This window comes from Dendrobates tinctorius, unplaced genomic scaffold (assembly GCF_039654945.1).
Source record: "Dendrobates tinctorius isolate UK_male_01 unplaced genomic scaffold, ASM3965494v1 ptg000030l, whole genome shotgun sequence".
NCBI classification, from domain to species: domain Eukaryota; kingdom Metazoa; phylum Chordata; class Amphibia; order Anura; family Dendrobatidae; genus Dendrobates; species Dendrobates tinctorius.
In genome coordinates this window covers 38,552,223-38,574,168 of record NW_027361698.1, presented here as the reverse complement: position 1 = coordinate 38,574,168, position 21,946 = coordinate 38,552,223, and the positions used below count along the sequence as shown (strand labels likewise).

General features: G+C 41.1%; 1 protein-coding gene across 4 annotated transcripts in view; it reads left to right on the top strand.

Moving 5' to 3' along the window:
* Window positions 1–14,567, top strand: part of ANKRD50 (ankyrin repeat domain containing 50) — a 74,768-nt gene extending 60,201 nt beyond the window's left edge. For 3 of the 4 annotated variants that reach the window (XM_073572042.1, XM_073572040.1, XM_073572043.1), the window contains 2 exons: window positions 2,472–6,022; window positions 12,976–14,567. In XM_073572042.1, the coding sequence (XP_073428143.1) occupies window positions 2,472–6,019 (3,548 nt within the window). In that variant the 3' untranslated portion in view covers window positions 6,020–6,022; window positions 12,976–14,567. Of the gene's footprint in view, window positions 1–2,471; window positions 6,025–12,975 lie in introns of those variants that run through there. The other variant, XM_073572041.1, reaches the window with a different exon arrangement.
* Window positions 14,568–21,946: the final 7,379 nt, after the last annotated feature.

Genomic DNA, 21,946 nt, shown 5'->3' with positions numbered 1-21,946 from the left:
CGCTAATGGGAGAACTTCTAAGTTTGCTGACGTTTTGGCACACCTGCAAGCCAAAAGTCCCAGAAGAATTGTCAACAAGTGGATTATAATTACCGTAGATCTTTAATTTGGTTCATCAGGCTCTCAAGAATTTTTTTTTTTTTTAGATTTTGCATAACCCCTTTTAAGATAATGTGTAATATAAGATGTCAATATCAACTCTTTTCCCTGAAAAAACAAACATTGTAGGTTATATATCAGACTGTCAAAGGGGTTATTGCCTTATTAGTTTGTTGCGTGACGTAATGAAGATTCTCATACTTGAGGAAGGGACATGGTGTTTACCGATAGCGTGGCTTGCTTCTGTTGAGACAGGTACACTAATTCTCTAGTGTGAGTACCCGATTATCGAAGGCTCCTTAGTTCACTCTTTTGAACCCCTCCATGATTATTACATAAATTTGTATGTTCATCTTGTAGGGTTTCATTGTGGCCTTCTTGATAGTTCTCATATTTGAGACATTTTCACAGTAAACTGCAAATAATTTGGATATTCCATTAACTGTGAAAGGAAGAGCCTAAATCCTCATCATGGTGTAGCTTTCTGCTATGGTTTCCATCAGTGATCTGTGAACCTTGATTGTCCAGCTCATTTTTGACCACAAGTTTGCTTGTAGGGACAGTCTGCAGCCTCTTAGCTAGTTTATGTTAAAAGTAGAGATTTCCTGTAAAGTAGACACTACTGCGTTAGATGCCTCTAATAAATCTTGATTTGGGAGGGGTGGGTTTAAATAGTTGTTCATTACCTTGTTTTGTGTTTCTTAATTGTTGTCAATGAATATCACTTTGGTTTTTATATTCACGTTAGAGGCTATTTTTCTTTTGATCTTTTGTTAAAAAAAAAAAAACCCTCATGAAAGCTCCTGTTAGTCATTGTTGCTACTCAATAAAACTTAAAAAGGTCCAAGGGAGGTGAATGCTTTTATAGGCGACTTTTATATAAATTAAATGAATCTTAATATGTTGCCTTATAGAATTTTAATTTGTTCTGGAGGAAAAGGCAAATCATGAACGCATAAAAAGCCATTTGATGAAAAATAATGAAAACAAATATAATTGAAAATTACCTGAAAATGCTGGGCTGCTTATCTGAAAAGTTATAAAAGCTTGTAAAGTGCTCACAAATTTTCAGTACTTACTGAATGCAAAATATTATGCTCCGAAATGAGGCTTGGTGGACTTAAGCTATATGCACACTATATTTTATTTTACTTTTTTTATTGGGTACATGAGGGCAAGAATAGCAAAGACTAACATGGTCGTTTTGCCATTAAAGCTACTGGAACGCCAACAGAATATGTACAGATTTTATTATAAGTCAGTAGGGCGTGGTAAGATTTGTTGGGATCCTTTTGAAAAACGGATCACTCGCCTCTGTCATCTAGTAGAAAAGCAAAATAAAGTCAGCTCACCTACATTATATCAGGGATCCATCTAGCACGGACTTCCTGTGCAGGTCATGACTGAAATAATGGGGTTGTCCATCACCGACCTGTTGAAGACCTATCTATAGGTTCGATCATAAATATGAAATACCTGGAGCTCCGACAGCATTTACTCCCTCTGATTAGCTGAAATTTGCTTTGGCAGCAAAATTGTACAAGGTGGAACTCAACATTCTCATTCTTGCTTAGTGGGCCCAGTACTGCTCTTTCCCTCTTTCACTTGAGTGGGTGAAGCGCAATTCTTGGCTGCGGACAATAAGCAATGTATGGGACTGCATAGAACTCCCACTGACCTCACATTGATGTCCACATAGGGTTAGGTCAGTAATTATCAGTCCTTAACATACCCTTTAAAAATAGAAGCCAGATTGGCACTGTGAACAGATCATTGGGCTGTCTCACTCAAGATCTTTATGACTTGTGGTCAAGCCCAGGTTTGCGCCTATAATATGCTTGTGGTCGGCTTTAAGTCTAACTTTACAGCGTGTTGCTTTAACAGAAGTCTTTTCCCAGTCTGCTCCAATCAGGGATCTGTGACAACGTGAATGCAAGTGCTGAGTATTTATTCTGCAGTTAGTTTATTTTCTTTTATTCAGCTTTGTTAGTTAGTATTAACATAACATTAGTATAAAGTTATTGTCATTGTAGTTAAACACTTGTATATTCCTTTTAATTGTGTTTTTTACTACAATGAGGAAAATCTACAAGAAAAGGAATGTTATGTAAAAAATAAACATAGGAAGTTCGGAGGGGGCTCTTTGTCTAAAATCATGCTGGAATGTTGTTGAAATTGGAATAACTTTTCCTTAGTAAGACAAAGGCATTCACATATCTATTTTTTTTTTTTTAGTAAAAATAGACACCAATTGACTATGTTCACACATCCTTTGCCAAATATACATAGCATTGCATTGCTTTAGATAATTGCATTGTGTGTACTGTCTTCCTAAGATTAAGACTATAATTATTTATTTTTTTAAATTGCAGGTTTTCGGAAGATAAGTCTGGATGATCTCCGAAAAGCGTACATAGTTAAAGATGTACAGCAATATATACTGCATCGTTTAGACCAAGAAGAAGCTTTAAGGCAACATTTAACTAAGGAAACTGCAGAAATGTTAAATCAACTACACATAAAAAGCAGCGGGTGCTTTCTTTACCTGGAACGTGTATTGGATGGCGTTGTAGAGAATTTTATTATGCTTCGTGAAATTCGTGACATCCCTGGAACTTTAAATGGCTTATACCTCTGGCTCTGTCAGCGCCTATTTGTAAGAAAACAGTTTGCGAAGGTCCAACCGTTCTTAAATGTGATTCTGGCTGCATGTAGGCCTTTAACAACCACTGAACTTTTCCACGCAGTATGGACCAAAAACATGTCATTGACCATGGAAGATTTTCAACGTAAATTAGATGTATTATCTAAAGTCCTTGTAGATGGACTAGGAAACACTAAAATTCTCTTCCATTACAGTTTTGCTGAATGGTTGCTTGATGTAAAGCACTGCACTCAAAAATACTTATGTAATGCAGCTGAGGGACATCGAATGCTTGCAATGAGTTACACATGCCGAGCAAAAGAACTAACTCCAGTAGAAGTTCAAGAGTTCGGATTACATCTCATACATTCAAACTTACAGTTAACAAACTCTGAATTGGCATTATGGATGATCTGGAATGGGACTTGTGTTAAAGACTCTTTGTGTACTGTAATACCAAAGGAACAAGAGGTGCTACAATTGTTGGTCAAGGCAGGTGCACATGTTGATAGTGAAGACGATAGAACTTGTTGCATTGTACGACAGGCCTTGGAAAGAGAAGATTCCATCCGAACTCTACTAGATAACGGAGCTTCTGTTAACCAGTGTGATTCCAATGGAAGAACCTTGTTGGCCAATGCAGCGTATAGCGGTAATCTTGATGTCGTCAACTTACTCGTTTCAAGAGGATCTGATCTTGAAATAGAAGATGCCAATGGACAAACAGCACTTACTCTAGCTGCTCGTCAAGGTCATGTAAAGGTTGTAAATTGTTTAATTGGATGCGGTGCAAATATAAACCATTGTGATCATGACGGATGGACAGCTCTAAGATCTGCCGCTTGGGGCGGGCACACTGAAGTTGTTTCTGCACTATTGTATGCTGGAGCAAAAGTGGATTGTGCAGATGCAGATAGTCGAACAGCTTTAAGGGCAGCATCTTGGGGGGGACATGAAGATATTGTACTGAATTTGCTACAGCATGGAGCGGAGGTTAATAAAGCTGACAATGAAGGAAGAACTGCTTTGATTGCCGCAGCATACATGGGTCATAGAGAAATTGTGGAGCATCTTTTAAATCATGGTGCAGAAGTTGACCACGAAGACGTGGATGGACGAACTGCTTTATCAGTAGCTGCACTGTGTGTTCCTGCAAGCAAGGGTCATGCATCAGTAGTGAGTCTCTTAATTGAACGGGGAGCAGAAGTGGATCATTGTGATAAAGACCTAATGACTCCATTACTTGTGGCTGCTTATGAGGGACATGTAGATGTTGTTGACTTACTCTTAGAAGGTGGTGCAGATGTTGATCATACGGACAAAAATAGCCGTACCCCTCTTCTTGCAGCAGCCTCTATGGGGCATGCTTCTGTAGTAAACACTTTACTATTTTGGGGTGCTGCAATCGATAGCATTGATAGTGAAGGTAGAACTGTTCTTAGCATATCTTCTGCTCAAGGAAATGTTGAAGTTGTGAGGACACTTTTGGATAGAGGCCTAGATGAAAACCATAGGGATGGCGGTGGATGGACTCCGCTACACATGGCTGCATTTGAAGGTCACCGGTTGATATGTGAAGCATTGATCGAACAAGGTGCTCGAACAAATGAAATTGACAATGATGGTCGAGTCCCCTTAGTACTGGCTGCGCAGGAAGGTCATTATGACTGTGTGCAAATTCTTTTAGAAAATAAATCTCCAGTTGATCAGAAGGGATATGATGGCCAAAATGCTTTGCGTGTTGCATCACTTGAAGGACATAGAGACATAGCAGAGTTACTTCTAAGTCATGGTGCAGACATAAATGCCAAAGATGCTGATGGAAGACCAACACTTTATATATTATCACTGGAAAATCAGTTGACGATGGCTGAATATTTTTTAGAGAATAGCGCAAATGTAGAAGCTAGTGATGCTGAAGGAAGGACAGCTTTACATGTTTCCTGCTGGCAGGGACATTTAGAGATGGTTCAGTCCCTTATCACCTACAGAGCTGATGTCAATGCTTCAGACAATGAAAAACGCTCAGCCTTACAGTCTGCTGCTTGGCAAGGTCATGTTAAAGTTGTTCAGCTGTTAATTGAACACGGTGCCCTTGTTGACCATGCATGTAACCAAGGAGCCACTGCACTTTGCATTGCAGCCCAGGAAGGGCATACTGATGCTGTTCAAGTTTTGTTAGAACATGGTGCTGACCCCAACCACGCAGATCAGTTTGGAAGAACTGCCATGCGCGTTGCAGCTAAAAATGGACATTCACAAATAATTAAATTGCTTGAAAAATATGGAGCCTCAACTCTGAATGGATGCAACCCATCTCCTGTTCACACAATGGAGCAAAAAGCCTTAAACCCGTTATCTACAAAAGTGCAGTCTTTAACAATAAAATCCAATAGCTCATCCAGCACCGGAGGAGGGGATTTACATCCTACCATGCGAGGCTTATGCAATGGTCCATCTCATGCGTTTAGTTCTCCTTCAGAATCTCCGGATTCTACTGTTGACAGACACAAGTCATCACTATCGAATAATTCGCTAAAAAGTTCTAAAAACTCTTCTCTTCGAACAACCTCTTCTACAGCAACTGCTCAAACTGTGCCTATTGATAGTTTCCATTGCCTTTCTTTTACAGAGCAGATTCAACAACATTCACTTCCACGGAGTAGAAGTAGACAGTCGATAGTATCTCCTTCTTCAACAACCCACTCTGTCGGGCAGAATAATTCTCCCACAAGTGAATTTGAATGGAGCCATGTCAAGCCTAGTTTAAAGTCAACAAAAACAAGTAAAGGAGGCAAGGCAGAAACTTCAAATAAATCTAATTCTGTGTCAAAGAAGTGCAAGCAAAGCAGCTGTTCTCAGTCTAAGGTATTAGAATATGAAATGACTCAGTTTGACAAACGAGTGCACGGTCCAAGTTCAGTAACTAGTATGAATGTACCTCTAAAACAAATCCCTGAAGACACATCAAAACTTCAAATTACCTCAGTGCAGCAGGAAGTTGGTCGTTCTCAACAGCAGTTCCTTATTCAACAGCAGAGTGCAGAACAGAAGAAAAGAAATGGAATTATGACCAATCCCAATTATCACCTTCAAGGAAACCAGGTTTTCCTTGGTAGAGTCTCTGTGCCACGTTCAGTACAAGGTCGAGGACATCTGGAAGTTTTGGATGGCTACCCTTCAACAGAAACAGAGTTAGGCCTTAAACAGTCTCTGAAGCTTCAGATTGATGGAACAGACCCTAGCTTTAATTACAAAAAGGAAACGCCACTATAAATGGTAAGTTCTTGGTGCAAAATTGTTATGTTTTTGTGCCCATAGTTTGCGAAAATGCAAGCTTCACGAGTCCTGATAAAAACTATTGCAAACAAAAATTGGAAGTGCAGCCCATAGCAGATGTCACCAGATTTTACCTATATTTGGGGCTAATGTGCAGCATAGAGCAATCAAACAAGGCACTTGTGAATACTCTGCCTCATCATTACTGCCCACAATAACTGTACCCTCATTTACTGCAGTTTATTCTTCGAATGGGAACCTCATAGCCGGCACATGCTACCCAATCCACAGCAGCATTGTATCAGTCACTGACTGTATTATTTCTGCCATATACTGTATGTGTAACGCTGAAAAATACAATGTTTAAGAGGAAAAACCTAGTATATAGCTCCCGGGGACCACATGAGAGACTGGTCTGTTAGGCGGGTCCTGGCACCTTCTCCTCGCCCACTGCCTTTGAGGGTCTCTCCTTTTATGCACACAGACAGGGAGAAGCTGCCGGGGACCTACCACTCTGTCTAGGCTCCCATTCATCAAGGATCCTAGTTGCTATTAAACCATGTTTTTCTGTGAAACGCCACAGCATTTCAGAATGAAACAAGTATGGTTGAAATTGTGCAGCCATTGCCAGATACATGGTTGTGTCACTATATTCTGACGCTGGTAACGGTTTAATTTTGTGGTTGGAGCTATATGAGGGCTTGTTTTTTTGCGAGACGACCTGGTGTTTTTATTCATACCACTATAGGATAGGTACAACATTTTGATTGCTTATTAATGAATGCGTTTTTTGTTGGGGGGTTTTTTAATAGCGCAGTTCTGACAATCAAAAAAATGGACTTATGGTCTTTCTTTTTTTTTTCTCCAGTATTTTATGCCAATTGGGATAATTATTTTTATGTTTTGTTAGATCACACTCGATTACTCGATGATAATACAGCATTACTTTAGCAGATAACATACTTGTATGAACGGCTACTAGAGCTACCCCAGCAGTCACAAAGAATAATTTAACCCCCTCCCACTGAGAATGACAGCAGCATTTAATGGGTTGATAGCTGTGGGCGGAGCTCAGTATGACTAGCGTCACTTATAGGCAGGTGATGGCTGAAAAACAACCATTATTTGCTGTGAATTGTGTGTGGTTGGCTCCTGAACGCGCGCCGTGGACCAGCATGCATGTACATTGCTAGTCATTAAGAGGTTCTCCAAGAAATGTAATAAAATAAATACACTTTTAAATATAAAACATTTTTTCTAAATACCTTTTTATTAAAGCATACATTATTGCTAATCTACTGCACTCTGTCAGGATTTTATACATGTCAACTACCATGACATGCAGAAGGAGGGACTACATGAAGCACTAGACAGAGGGTCAGGCTAACTGAGATGGATGTTTATTCTCAGTGCTAAATAAGCAAGTTATCTTCTCCTTTAGTCTGTCTCCACTCAGCGTCCTGTCAGGTTGACTGAACAGAGGATTGAGTATTCACTCTGCCTGACAGGTCACGACACTGTAGAGTCCTATGTCGTGACCTGTGTCTCATGCTTTACATAGCCCGTCCTACTACTACTGCTACGACAAGGTGTGATTGATGGTAGCTGAAATCTTGACAGAATCTAGTAGATAACGAATATCTTTTTGCTATATTTATTTATTTTACTCACTCGTATAGCGCCATTAATTCCACAGCGCTTTAAAAGACATTATTGGCACTGTCCCCAATGGGGCTAACAATCTAAACTCCTATCTGTTTGTCTATGGAGTGGGTGGTAAGCAGAGAACCCTGAGGAAACCTACGCAAACACGGGGAGAACATACAAATTCCTTACAGATGGTGGCCTTTGTGGGATATGAACCCGTATACCTATTAGAAAAATGTCACCAATGAGAGCTAGGGGTGGCAACAATAGTCAGTGCACTGAGCCTCTTCATCGCACCAAGGGTGCAGTGGGCACCACAATTAGCATATTTGTTGTTTAATTTCTGCATAATGTAGGCAATGATTAGAACATTAAAGATGCAATTTTATAAGGCGATATATCACCTACAAGACTGTTCAAATTACACTGTTAGTTTAGACTGACACTCCCTTTTTATGAATATAACCTTTAAACAATAAAGAGTTCTCTACTTAAATGCCAGTGATAAGAAGCCATATTTGGCTTAAAAATACTACTTGTGTTTTAAAACACTAAATAAGCTATGCTGTACAGAACCCTATAGACACTAATTTCCCTAAATGAATAGTGACAAAATGTAGTTTACCCTATACCATATACCTTGCTAGGCAACTGTTTAAGGCTGGTTTCACATTAGTGTTTGTGTACGCAGCGTAGGCCTGCGTACTTCTTTCCTCAAGATCCGCATGCGTCTTGCGTACCTAAAAATTTAACATTGTGTACGCAGTGACATGCGTTGTATGCGGATGTGCCCACCGAACGCAGCATGTACTCATTAGCATACACCCTAGAACTGTCTGTATTGATGTCTAGTTTCAGTCTCTAAAACGGTCCTTTCAGAAGAACTGCTACCAAAAAGTCCTTTATTTTGGGGTTTTCCTTTTGATCACTAAGGAGCAAATACGTTAGTGTTTTATGCCCGTTTTCTGGCGCAAAACACGTTTAAAAGTGAAAAAATTGCGCAACATGAAATTGCACAATTTTTTTAAAAATTGTTTTCATGCCTGGTTTGTCAAAATGGGCTGAGCTGGGATGTGAGAAAGGCAGTTCCTGGCCAGTGAATTCATTACTAGATGTGAAATACAAGTCAGAGGTCTTACTCCAGTCCCTGGCGAGGCACAAGGAAATGCGCGCAATTTGTTTGGGGGACCCCATCCTTCCTTTCCTTTGTTCATTTGTATTTTTGATACATGTAAAATGTCTTGAATAAAAGAATTGATTTTATTGGATTACACGCTGGAGATTTTTTTTCCTCTTCCATTTTTCATTGTGAACCACGCCTCTGATCAAGGCGGCTCCGTGCGTGCTCAGAGAAACCTGCAGAATACTGGTGAGCTGACTATTTTCCTTTTCCCCTTTACCTATGCCATTGAATTTGATGCGCTTGATCCATTAAGGGGCTTGCGCTTTTTACGGGGTTTTACCGTGAACAAAACTTTATTTTAATCAATAGCTCTTGGAATAATAATTTCCACAACTGGATGTGTTTTAAATAAAATGTTCCTGTGCTGAGATAATCTTATAAATGTGTCCTTGTGCTGTGTAATGGCTGTGTCTGACCATGCAGGAATGTGGGCTGATCATACTCCAGCTCCTGGGCAGGGGAGGAAGGAAAAGAGAGTATACAGACATTACAGCCTGGAATCGCAGCTTATTCTTTTTGTGAGGCAAAACATTTCCCTGCCTGTTTTTAAGCAATGTTTTACTTCTGCTGTAATGTCTGTATCCTCTCTGTTGTGTCCCCCGCCCAGGAGCTGTGGTATGATCAGACCATGTTCCTGCACAGTCAGACACAGCCATTACACAGTACACAACAGGGGCACATTTATAAGATTATCTCAGCACAGGAACATTTTATTTAAAACCCATCAAATTGTGGAAATTATTATAATTCCAATATCCATTGAGTAAAATCAACTTTTGCCCGTGAGAAAACCCCTTTAATGATTCTGACTCCTCTTACTCTGCAATGCCCCTTTATTCAGACTGGCATTTACAACACCAGTCTTAATTAATCGTGGCCTAACTTTACTTTTCATAATTTCACCAGTTTACTTAAAGGAATATTACAATTTCAGTCATCTATGTCATAATCCACAGGGGATTCCATAAATGTCTGATAGATGCATTTCCTACCTCTTTGATCTACCTCTGTTTTTGAGACCGACTCTGTAAATGGTGACGTGGCCACATATGGGCAGCTCAGTTTTTACTTTCTCCAAAAGTAACTGCACGCTGGACGTAAAATGCACTGATTCCAGTCCCGCCAAAGACGACATCTGCAGAGACATTGTTCTCCCCGTAGTTTGCTTGGGTTTCCTCCCACACTGACATACTGATAGGGAATTTAGATTGTGAGCCCCAATGGGGACAGTGGTGATAATGTCTGTAAAGCGCTATGGAATTAATGGCGCTACATATGGTAGTAAAACTAATGTGTGTGTACACCAGATACACAGTGGTCGGAAATATTGCTAGAAAACATTGTTCTGGTGAGTTATATATTTCCCCCCAAAAATTAAGGGATTCGACATCCTAACATTCAGTTCTGCTCAAAAACGAAACGTTTACTCTGTCTTGCTGCCCATCTCCAGTGAGCCTTATTAGTTTTAGTGCCCATCAAGCCATTAAAAAAATGAAATGTTTCTGGTTTGCAGTGTAAACTTAAATATTGTAATAAACTGACCTCAATATTTTCAGAATGTTGCCTCTTTGGGGATTTGCTAGATCTGTAATAGGCCACAAAAAGTGCATGTTTACGCTTGGGAAATAACTAAAATCCGGGAATTAAAGGGATATTCCAGTCTCCAAGAGGCTATCCCAATATGTAGTAGGTGTAATAATAGTAATATTAGCAAATACCTTCAATCAGAAATGTAGTATAGTTTTTCTGATTTGCCATGTCTCATTCCTCATATGCAGGCATTGCAGGACCTTAGGTATCCATGGTTATTACTAGTCCCTGCGGGTGCATGCTTCATGGCTGTTAAAGAGCCGCAACACTTGCGTTATCAGAGCACGTTCGCTCATCACTAGTTACGACCACTAGCAGCTAGTTAAGTAGCTTTCACTATATCGGTGGTTGTAACCATGGATACCTAAGGTCTTGCAATACCTGTACATGAGGAAAGGGACACAGCAAATCAGAAAAACTATAATAAATTCGAATTATGGGTATTTGCTAATACTATTATTATTACAACTAATACTGGGATAATACTGGGATCTTGGAGATGGGAATACCCCTATAATGCTTACATCAATGTGTAGAAAACGCAATTACAAGAATTTCCATAGTTGGAATTTTTGACATTGTTCTTATTTTTTCCCCAACAATTAAAGAGTTAACGAATCGAAAACATTTTTTTTTTTTTTTTTTTTTTTTACAAAGCGCTAAAAATTTGATACCATAACCAAAAGGAGCAATTCTTTACCAGTTACTGTCAATCCCAGGCTAACTCATTTCTGGTTGCCAGACTCCAGGGATAATTTAGCTTGTCAATGCATGACTGCTGCACTTCCAATCACTGGGAAGAGTGGTGATGATACGTCACCACTGTGGGTGGGCAGTGATTAGCTGCAGTGGTCAAATGTCATGTTGATGTGTCATAATTAGAGCCAGAAAAACAAAGACCTGCAGAGGAGCAGGGTAGCATAGGCACAGCAGTGATGTTTAAAGTTACACCAATCAGTGCTTGTTTAATGGTGCGATCAATGGGGCCAATACAAACTGTTAATATGACCAGTCTGTCCCTATACAGCATGCATATTGTCAGCAACACATCCCCTGTTTACACTGGATGATGTACTGTCAACAAGGATGATTCTCATGCTGGCATAAATTAACTAATCAGTGGCATATTTACATGAGCCAATAATCAGCTTGTATACATAATCCTGAAAGGGGTTTTCCAGGCAAAACCAACAGTTCCCAGTGACTTAGAGCTGTAAGAAGAGGGTTCTTCACGGTAAGAGCAGTGAGGTTCTGGAATTCTCTTCCTGAGGAAGTGGTGATGGCCAACTCACTGAATGAATTTAAGAAAGGAATGGATGCTTTTCTTGTGAGTAACAGTATATAAGGTTACGAATTACATAATATTATAGGTAGATGATTGACCCAGCTTAGGGGAAGGAATTTTTTTCCCTATGGAGAAAACGAGCTTCTACTCTGTGGGTTTTTTGCCTTCCCCAGGATCAGCAATGCAGAACAGCTGCACTAAAAATAGGCTGAACTAGATGGACATAAAGTCTTCCTTCAGCCTTCAAAACTATGTTACTATGTAAAAAAACCCAGCAAACTGTGATACTCATGCAACACCTACCTGGATCCAACGCAGGGAGAATCCTTGGTCTTTGCTGACGCAGGAAGAGAAGACATCACTGTTCACCAGCAGCAGGACTGCTGAGTCCTATGATTGGCTGCAGTGGTCAGATGACTTGAGCAGCGCATCATCAGATGTTTTTATAATGACACTCTGATCAAGTCACCTGACCCCTGCAGCCAACTGACGGTAGATGCCAGTAAGTATCACTTGTTATTCTTTACGGCTCCAAGCCCTTGGGGAACTGTTGCTGGGTCTTCTTTTTATTTCTTCTTTTGTTGTTCTATGTAAGGGTGAAGTCAGAACGCCGTATAATTTTGGACACAGTTTGGACTACAATGCATGGACTTGTCAGTGGCCAGTCCGTGCACCACGGTCCCATATCAGTCAGATTTATACGGCGGTCTAACTGCCTGCGCCCTAACTAGGAGATATTTGTAAAATAGCATGGACTTGTTTAACCCCGTGACTGAAACACAGAAAAACACAGTATAGCAAGCGCTAGTAAAAAGATAACAAATCGGTATTTGGTTGGTTCCTTTTTTTAAAAAAAATGTATACTAAGCTTCTCTACCAAGTAGAGCGGCTTAGTATGCATTTTTTGCAAAAAAGTATCAACCAAATATCCTGTTTTGTTATCTTTTTACTACAGAGTATTTTTATACGCTTGTTATACTGTGTTTTTCTGTGTTTGTCTTTTGGTGGTGTGAACACTGTCCTACAGACTTGTTCACTGTGTGCATGGCCCATGTGTTTGTATTCAATTGTTTAACCCCATGTAGATTTCATGCATCATGTTAAAATGCAACTCGCTAAAGGCCAAAAGTTTACCGTGCAGGACTATTATAATGAGTGGACTTTTCACCCTTCCATTATTGCCAGTCAGCAACCAGTTACTTTCTGGGGTTTAGATTGGCTTTCTAAATACATATTTTTATTTTACAGGTTAAAAAAAGCACAATCCTATAGCTTACTCGAGAAAAGAAGGCACCGAGAACGGCTAAGCCATCGCTCTTGGCTCCCATAACATCTGAAGTGTAATAGACTGAAAAATTGCTTTATTGTGCCTACCTGTAGGCTCCGCAATTGTACAAATGTTCGATGTTCTGTGCACAGAAATGCACTTTGTAACTGCACCTAAAACCCTTTGTTTCCCATTTAAAAGAATTTCCGCTTTTCAGATGGAAGTGAAACCTAATAAATATGCATGTCCTGCCATGAACTGTATGACTCCCCTCTCCCACCCCCACTTGTCTTGTTTCTCCCGTTCAGCTGAAAGATGTCCAGTCCTGACAGCGTCTGAAAATATAGCCTGTGCAAAGCAGGCAAGACTTGTAAATGAAAAAAGCCTATTTTTCTGCAGTATTTACCTCCAAGATGTAATTAGCAACCTGCGTCTTGCCCAGACATGCCCTGCACAGTCGGCGTCAAGCGCTGCCCATCCCCCAGCCCTTTGCTGTGGAGTTGAATGTATTAAGCTCAACTTTCCTTCAATCCGTATTTATCCACCACTGACGATTTCAGTGTTAAGTATTTTTCTGGTGTTAATGTTCTTGATGCTTATTTAAAGAAACTTTGTAACCAGTTATGTTGTCTTTGTCCAGTTAGCGGAAGGACTCCATATTTGCCTGTTGATGTCACCACGGACAGATACAAATGTATGAGCTGAATCCACTATAGGATTCTGCATCGTAATATTGATGCATATTTATTTTCCATGCAGCGCTCGAAGGTAATAATAATCTAATAGTGACGCCTCTGCTGAGGAACTGCAACGTGTTATCAAAGTTTGGAATATTCTTGTCCCCGTGGGACATATACTTAATAATTAAAAACAAGTTCTTAACTAGTAGCCTTAAGAATGCTAATGGCTAATTAAGTCATAAAAAGGAAGTACAGTCGGCTTTCCTGTACTGCTCAGTCACCGGTCTGGTAAGTCATTTTACGTTCACGAAAAGTTGCCAATTTTTGCTGACCTTTTGATTTTTATCAAATATTTATTTTATTTCTGTCTGGCCTTGTAATACGTAAACATTTTTCTTTTATCAGCAAATTGGTAGCTTGTGATTATAAGTTTTCTAGTCCCCCCCCCCCCCCACAGTTTTTGTTTTTCTCCCCAGTAGGACATAACTTGCAATATAAAGCAGGGTAAGGGTGCTTTCACATTGCGTTTTGGGACACGCTCAGTGGCCCCATTGGGACATATGTCTGAAGGTTATGAGCAGTAATGGTGCCAGCAGGGAGTACGTGCACTATGGCGTGCATCATATTTGGGGGTGTGCCTACGGGAAGTCACCACTCAGACATAGTAGACTGCATCTAAGTGTCCACCTTCTGCAGGCGTACAATCCCGAAAATGATGCACGGCTCCCCGCACATTCACTCTACCGATTGCATTACAGGCTATGGCCCCATCTGCGCATACATCTGAATCCCATATTGTGGGGAGGTTCAGCCGCATGCCCCGACGGGGTCACCAAGTGTGTCCGTAAATGTGAAAGCACCCTTAGGCTAGTTTCACACTAGCGTTTTTGAGCGCAGCGACGGCCTGCGCACGGCCGCCGCTAAGCCCCGCCTCCACCGGTAGCTCAGCCTACCGGCGCATGACGCTGCATGCGCCCTGCGTCCCCTATCTTTATCACTGGGGGCGCAGGCCGTGCGCAGTATGCGTCTGGCGGCGCATGCGTCCTTTTGACGGTGCGCTGACCTGCGCCAAACGCAACCTGCTGCAGTTTGGTTGCGCCGGCGCACCGTCAAAAGCGCATGCGCCGCCAAACGCATACTGCGCACGGCCTGCGCCCCCAGTGATAAAGATAGGGGACGCAGGGCGCATGCAGCGTCATGCGCCGGTAGGCGGAGGCGCGGCAGGGGCGGGGCTTAGCGGCGGCCGTGCGCAGGCCGTCGCTGCGCTCAAAAACGCTAGTATGAAACTAGCCTTACCCACATGGAATAGTCGCAGTGTAGAGCAACAATGCTGCACTGGGCTGTAGTCTAAAGTCCATTCTTGTAAATGATCACACAACCTAGCTGACCCCAATCTGCTGGGTTTTTTTCTACACCCCTTTTAAAAATTTTATTTTAAATTGGTAAAACCACTAGAATTTTTATTTAAGTTCATGAAAGTTGTATCAGCGGAAATAAATCAAATACCTGAGACCTTTCCATGTAATCCATTGTTTCCTGTCGGCCAATGTGCTTTATTATCGGTGGTTTTGCTTTCTAAACTCGGCAGTATTTCATTTGCCTATATGTTACTTTACAAATCATTTACACTGCTATGCAAATGTATTTTGCTCCATTGTTATGGAAAAAAACATTTATTTTACAATTTTCTGTTTTTGAATGTAAATATCCTATGTAAATTGAATTAAACATTGTAAATTTCTTTTTATTTTATTCCTTGTATGATATTCTACAAAAGACTCCTATGTATATGAAAGTGCATAATAAATATATTTGCTTTTCATCAAATATTATAATTTTCCTCCGTGTGAATATTCATGTCTGATCATGCAAAATAGTTTTTTAATTGGAATCGCCATTATAACCCCCACCCTCACTCTGCTCTGTTAATATCCCTTCCGAATGTGAAAAAGGACGTGTCCAGTGCTGGTGAAAAGAAACTGCAACGTATTGGCTGGTCTACACAATGGCTCTCTTACTTTTCTGTCTGTGTAAAAGCATCGTGAAGATTGGACTGAGCTATTGACCACAGGTGATCACCGCACTGACCACCCACAAGGTGGACATTTTGACCAAGAATCGGGGAGGCTTCATAGCAACTTTTTGACAGCAATATCTACATACAGATGCATCTTTGACATTGTTCCAGTTGAAAAAAATTTACCATTTTTTCTTCCGTACAATAGATAAAAAAAAAATATAGATATAATTTTAGAACATTTCATGCTAGGAGATGACTAGACACAATTAAGTCTAATTTGCAAAACTTATTTCCATATACACAGTTAACGGAGGCCATCTACATTCAGGCATCTCACAGTTTGGAAGGCTTATTTTTTTGACACCCAAATAACAAAAGGTTGTACATATGAAGTAATAGTACACTGATGTCAGACTCCCCCTGTTTGGTGTGGGCTCCGGTGCTCAGCCTGCACCTTTCTGGACACATGCTAGCTGATCTATACAGTTGACATGTGTCCTCAACAGCTGCAGGTGGAATCGCAATCCACCCTCGGCTGCTAACTAATTAAATGCCACTGTCAATTTCTGACAGCAGCACTTAACTCGAGCTTTACCGGAAGCGCGTTGCTAATCCCACCCATCGGTGACAGTGTCACATGATTGCGGGGTTCCGATAGGTTGGCATGACAACCAGAGGTCTCCAGCAGACCTCTATTGTTGTCATTGCCGGATTGTTATGAGCACCACCCTTTGGTCGGCACTCATAGCAAGTGAGCATTTTTGCTACACACAGGTGAGATCTGATCATCAATTATTCAAACAAATTAGGCCTAGAAAAGTGGCTCTTCCAACACAACTATCATCAAAAAAGAATTGCGGACGCATATAGCCATAAAATACTAGCGTTTTATTTAATCAATGCAAAAGACACAAAGACAAGACATATATAAGATAAAAGGAGATGAGTATCCAATATCACACTACAGAGTACGTATGCACTATATAAATGATATACTCAGTGCTGACACTATGCACATCACCTGTAAACAATTATGCAGCAGAGATTCAAAGAATTTATAAGTGATACGGCCAAAAAGTCACCAATGTGTAGCCCTCTTACTATAATATAAAATTTAAAATAATTCCACCAAGCAGTGGGTGGACAGGGCTAGAAATATGATTACAACAACTCGAGCACTGGTGAAATACTACTTGTCACTACCATACATAACTAGGTGTGAAAAGGTGGGCTGAGAGGTAGATGACTGTATGCATATCCAACTGGGATATGCAGAACAAATTGCACATGAGTTTAGTAATAAAGAACCTAGAAAGGTAAAGTAAAGATAGAGCATATGACCTGTAAGTGTGAAGGTCCCCGACGCGCGTTTTGCGTGAGCTTTGTACAAGGGGGTAAGTGTGATCTGATCATCGCCTGTGTGTAACAGAGGCGATCGAAGTACTGCAGCTTCTAATCTCCCATAAAGACTATTGGAGCATGCAAAAAATTAAAAAAAAGTTTTTAAAAATATAAAAAAAAGTTCAAATCACACCCTCTTTTGCCCCATTCAAAATAAAACCATAAAAAATACACATTTGGTATCTCTGCTTTCAGAATCCACCTGATCTATCAATATAAAAAAAATTAACCCGATCGCTAAACGGCGTGGTGAGAAAAAAAATTCAAAACGTCAGAATTCTGTTTTTTGATCTACGCTACATTGCAATAAAATGCAATAACAAGCGATCAAAAGATCGTATCTACACCAAAATGGTACCAATAAAAATGTCAGCTTGGCACTCAAAAAATAAGCAGTTGCCCAACCCTAGATGAGGAAAAATGGAGAAGCTACAGGTCTCGGAAAATGGCGCTGTTTTTCTTTTTTTTTTTTTAACCAAATTTGTAAATTAACCAGCTTTGGAATTGCATTTTTTTGCAATTTCACTGCAACACCAAATGGTGTTGTTCAAAAGTACAAGTTGTCCCACAAAAAAACAAGCCCTCACATGGCCATTTTGACCCAAAAATAAAAAAGTTATGGCTCTGGGAAGAAGGGGAGTAAAAAATGAAAATGGAAAAGCTGAAATACCTCTGGTCATTAAGGAGTTAAAAGTAATTAGTAATCATTTGATTTTCACTCTTGACACTGGGGATCATTTTTAGACTCTTGCTTCCTTTCAGGAAGAGATGACAGCAGTTTTCTTAGCACAGGTAGGTATCATCTCTGTACACAGCTGATAACACAGGATTCACCATTCTAAATAGATGTCACACCTGACCCTTCTCCCTCTTCCTTCACAGTGACTTTTGCATATTCTCAGTAGATGTTTCAATACAAAAGATGAGGTCAGTGTCTGTTCATTGTGATTAATGTACTTTTTGAATTTCCTGAAACCACAGAAGGTTTGAGTGTAAAGGTACTGTCACACTTAGTGATGCACCAGCGATCCCGACCAGCGATATGCCGCGGTCAGGATCGCTGGTGCATCGCTAAGTGGTCGCTAGTGAGCTGCCACACAGGCAGATCTCACCAGCGACATAGCAGCGGTCGGGGGTCGTTACTTACCTGTCAGACGAGGCGATCATGACGTCCTCCTGCCCGCGTCCACGCGTCGCTCGTCGGCGCCACAGGAACCTGACGACGAGAAACGGCCCAGGACGTTCTCACACGATCAGCGATAACCAGCGTGGGAGCCGGTCGGAGGTAAGTATCAGACATAGCAATATCGCTAGCAATATCGATATACCGTCACAAAATCCAGTGGCGTTATAGCGATATTGCTAGCGATATCGCTTAGTGTGACAGGCCATTTAAGAAAGTGTCAGTGTGAGCTTAGGAAGATTTCACATTTTTTCTTTTTAATAAAAAATTGTGATATGGCGAAAAAAATTGCCAAAAAAAAAAAAATTCACATAGAAACCTGATTTAAACAGTAGATAATTTTCTGAAGACACATTCCCTTTTAACAGCTGAATTACATCTAGCTGATCAATATTCTGTTATCAAAACTATTGCTCATTGAGTAAAGAGCATGCCTTAGTTCTTGTCTTTCCTATTCTCAGTGAACAACTAATGACCATTGTAAAACATTTCTGTGAAGTTATGACTTTGACATGCAAGAGGCTGGATCTTCTATTCAGAAATCATATGAATAGTAAAAATAATTAGGGAAATATTTTCAAAGTTGGTGCAAAGAAAATGTGGAGCCCTTGGCTTGGTTGAACATTCTTGTGATGTCTATGGGAGAGCCTTTTCCAGACTTTTCCGGCAGCATCTTATTTGGGTGCAGAACAAAAGGATCGGCTTTTGATATTCAACAGGCCGGTTCCTTTCCCTGCCCCCTCCCCCAAACACATATGCCAGGGAGAAGTTTGGAGGCCTCGGTAAACATTAGATTGTTGCCTGATCCCTCTGACTTTAATGTGTATAGGTGTCTTAAAGTGAACCTGTCACCGATACGAGTTACAGCCACGGCCTTTCAGGGCTTATGTACACCATTTTATAATCCTGTATATCTGCCCCCAAACCGATCAGGAAGAACTGAAAAATACCTTTTATTATACTCACCTGCGGGACGGTCTGGTCCAAGGGGTGTTGATCTAATTATTCCGGCGCCTCCCATCTTCTTGCGAAGCCGTTCTGCTTGCGTCATATGGATGACGCCTCCCTGCATCATCCACACAATCTGCTGGCCATTGCGCTCCTGCACTGGCATACTTATCTGCCCTGTTAAGGACGGTGCGCAGGCGACGGGAAAGGTCAGAGAGGCTCTTCGCCTGCGCACTGCAGGACTTTGCCCTCAAGGGGGCAAATAAGCACGCCTGCGCAGGTGTACGATGCCGGGGAGACAGGATAATGCAGGGACGCATCCACACAGACCAAGAAAGGGGACGGCACTGCAAGAAGATGGGAGGCGCCGGACCCAGAAGAGCGACACCCCTCGGACCGGACCACCCTGCAAGTGAGAATAAGTTAGTTTTCTTCTCTTAGGCCTCTTTCACACTTCAGTTTTTTGCATCAGTTCAAATCCGCCAAAAAGTCAGACAAGCGGATCCATTCTTAACTGATGTGAACGGATGGCACAGGATCCGTTTTTAGACGGATCCTGAAAATGAGGAAATTTAAAGGAAACGCTGGCCGGGAAGGGGAGAGAGAAGAGAGAGAGAATTTTTTTTTTTTTGTCCGGCACCCAGAAAGAATTTCGGGTTAAATGAGTGTCTGGAGGATCCGCCAGAGAAAAAAACGTTACAAGCTCCGTTTTGAAATCTTTGAGGATGGTGACGGACAGCAACTTTTGGCGGATCCTCACAAAAAACGGATGCAACGGACAGCAATCCGTCACAATCCGCCAGTAATGCAAGTCAATGGGGAAAAAAACGGATCCTCAAAAAAAAATTGAGGATCCGTTTTTTTCAAAACCTGGCGGATTGTGACTGATTGTAAAAAACAGAAGTGTGAAAGAGGCCTTACAGGTCGGATCGGAGGCTTAGGCCTCTTTCACACTTCCGTTTTTGACAATCAGTCAAGATCTGCCAATTTTGAAAAAAAACGGATCCGCCATTTTTCTTTGCGGATCCGTTTTTTTCCCCATTGACTTTCATTATTTGCGGATCCTGACTGATTGCCGTCCGTTGCATCCGTTTTTTTGAGGATCCGCCACAATGTTAGTGTCCGTCAACATCCTCAAAGATTTCCAAATGGAGCTTGCAACGTTTTTTTGGCCGGCGGATCCTCCAGACACTGAATTAACCCCAAAATCTGTCTGGGTGCCGGACAAAAAAAAAAAATTCTCTCGCCAGCGGTTCCTTTAAATTTCCTCATTTTCAGGATCCGTCTAAAAACGGATCCAGTGCCATCCGTTCACATCAGTTGAGAACGGATCCGCTTGTCTGCCTTTTTGGCGGATTTTAATTGATGCAAATAACTGAAGTGTGAAAGAGGCCTTATCCTACAGCATTATAGAATGCTGTAGATAAGCCATGAAAGGCGATGGCCGTAACTCTTATTGGCCAAACCTGGGGACAGGTTCCCTTTAAGACCAAAACTCCTTTGCCTCTTGAATTGTGCATCTTAACCCCTTTCTGACATGAGACGTACTATCCCGTCCATGGGACCTGGGACCTGGGCCCTTATGCCCATGGACGGGATAGTACGTCTAGCGCTGATTATCTCAGCTGACACCCGGCACTATGTGTCAGGGGCGGTCACGGACCACCCCGACACGTTAACCCCTGACACACTGTGATCAAACACGATCGCAGTGTACTTGGGGTTTAGGAAAGCATCGGCAGGGAGGGGGCTCCCTCTGTGCTTCCCTGAGCCACCCGGAGCATCGCAATGTGCAGCGCTGCTCCGGGGGTCTCCTTCCAATATGGCGGCGGGGGCCTGCAGGGAGCCGGCTTCCTAATGCCTGCAAAGCGTCGGCATGAGGAAGCCTCCAGCACTGCCTGTGACAGATTGCTGATCTGTCACAGCGATCTGTGATGTGACAGGTCAGCGATCTGTCACATGAGAGTGATATCCCCCCTGGGACAGTATAATAAAGTCTTTAAAAAAATAAAAGAGTAAAAATAATTTATAAAAAATCGCTAATAAATTAAAAAAAAAATGTTCTCTAATAAATTCATTTTTTTGGAAATAAAAAAACAATACAAGTACACATATTTAGTATTGCCGCATCCGTAACGACCAGCCCTATAAAACTGTCCCATTAGTTAACCCCTTTAGCGAACCCCTTAAAAAATAAAAAAAACAAAGCAAGAAATAATGCTTTATTATCATACCACCGAACAAAAAGTGCAATAACGCGCAATCAAAAAAAAAGATATAAATAACGATGGTACCGCTGAAAACGTCATCTTGTCCCGCAAAAAATGAGCTGCCATACAGCATCATCAGCGAAAAAATAAAAAAGTTATAGCTCGCAGAATAAAGCTATTGTAAAAATAATTATTTTTTATATAAAATTGTTTTCAGTGAATAAAAGCGCCAAAACATAAAAAAATGACATAAATGAGGTATCGTACTGACCCGAAGAATAAAACTGCTTTATCAATTTTACCGCACGCGAAACGGTGTAAACGCACCCCCCAAAAGAATTTCTTGAAATGCTGTTTTTTTGTCCATTCTGCATCCCAAAAATCGAAATAAAAAGTGAACAAAAAAAGTCACATGCCCGAAAATGGTACCAATAAAAACGTTAACTCATCCTGAAAAATATAAGACCTCACATGACTCGGTGGGTCAAAATATGGAAAAATTATAGCTCT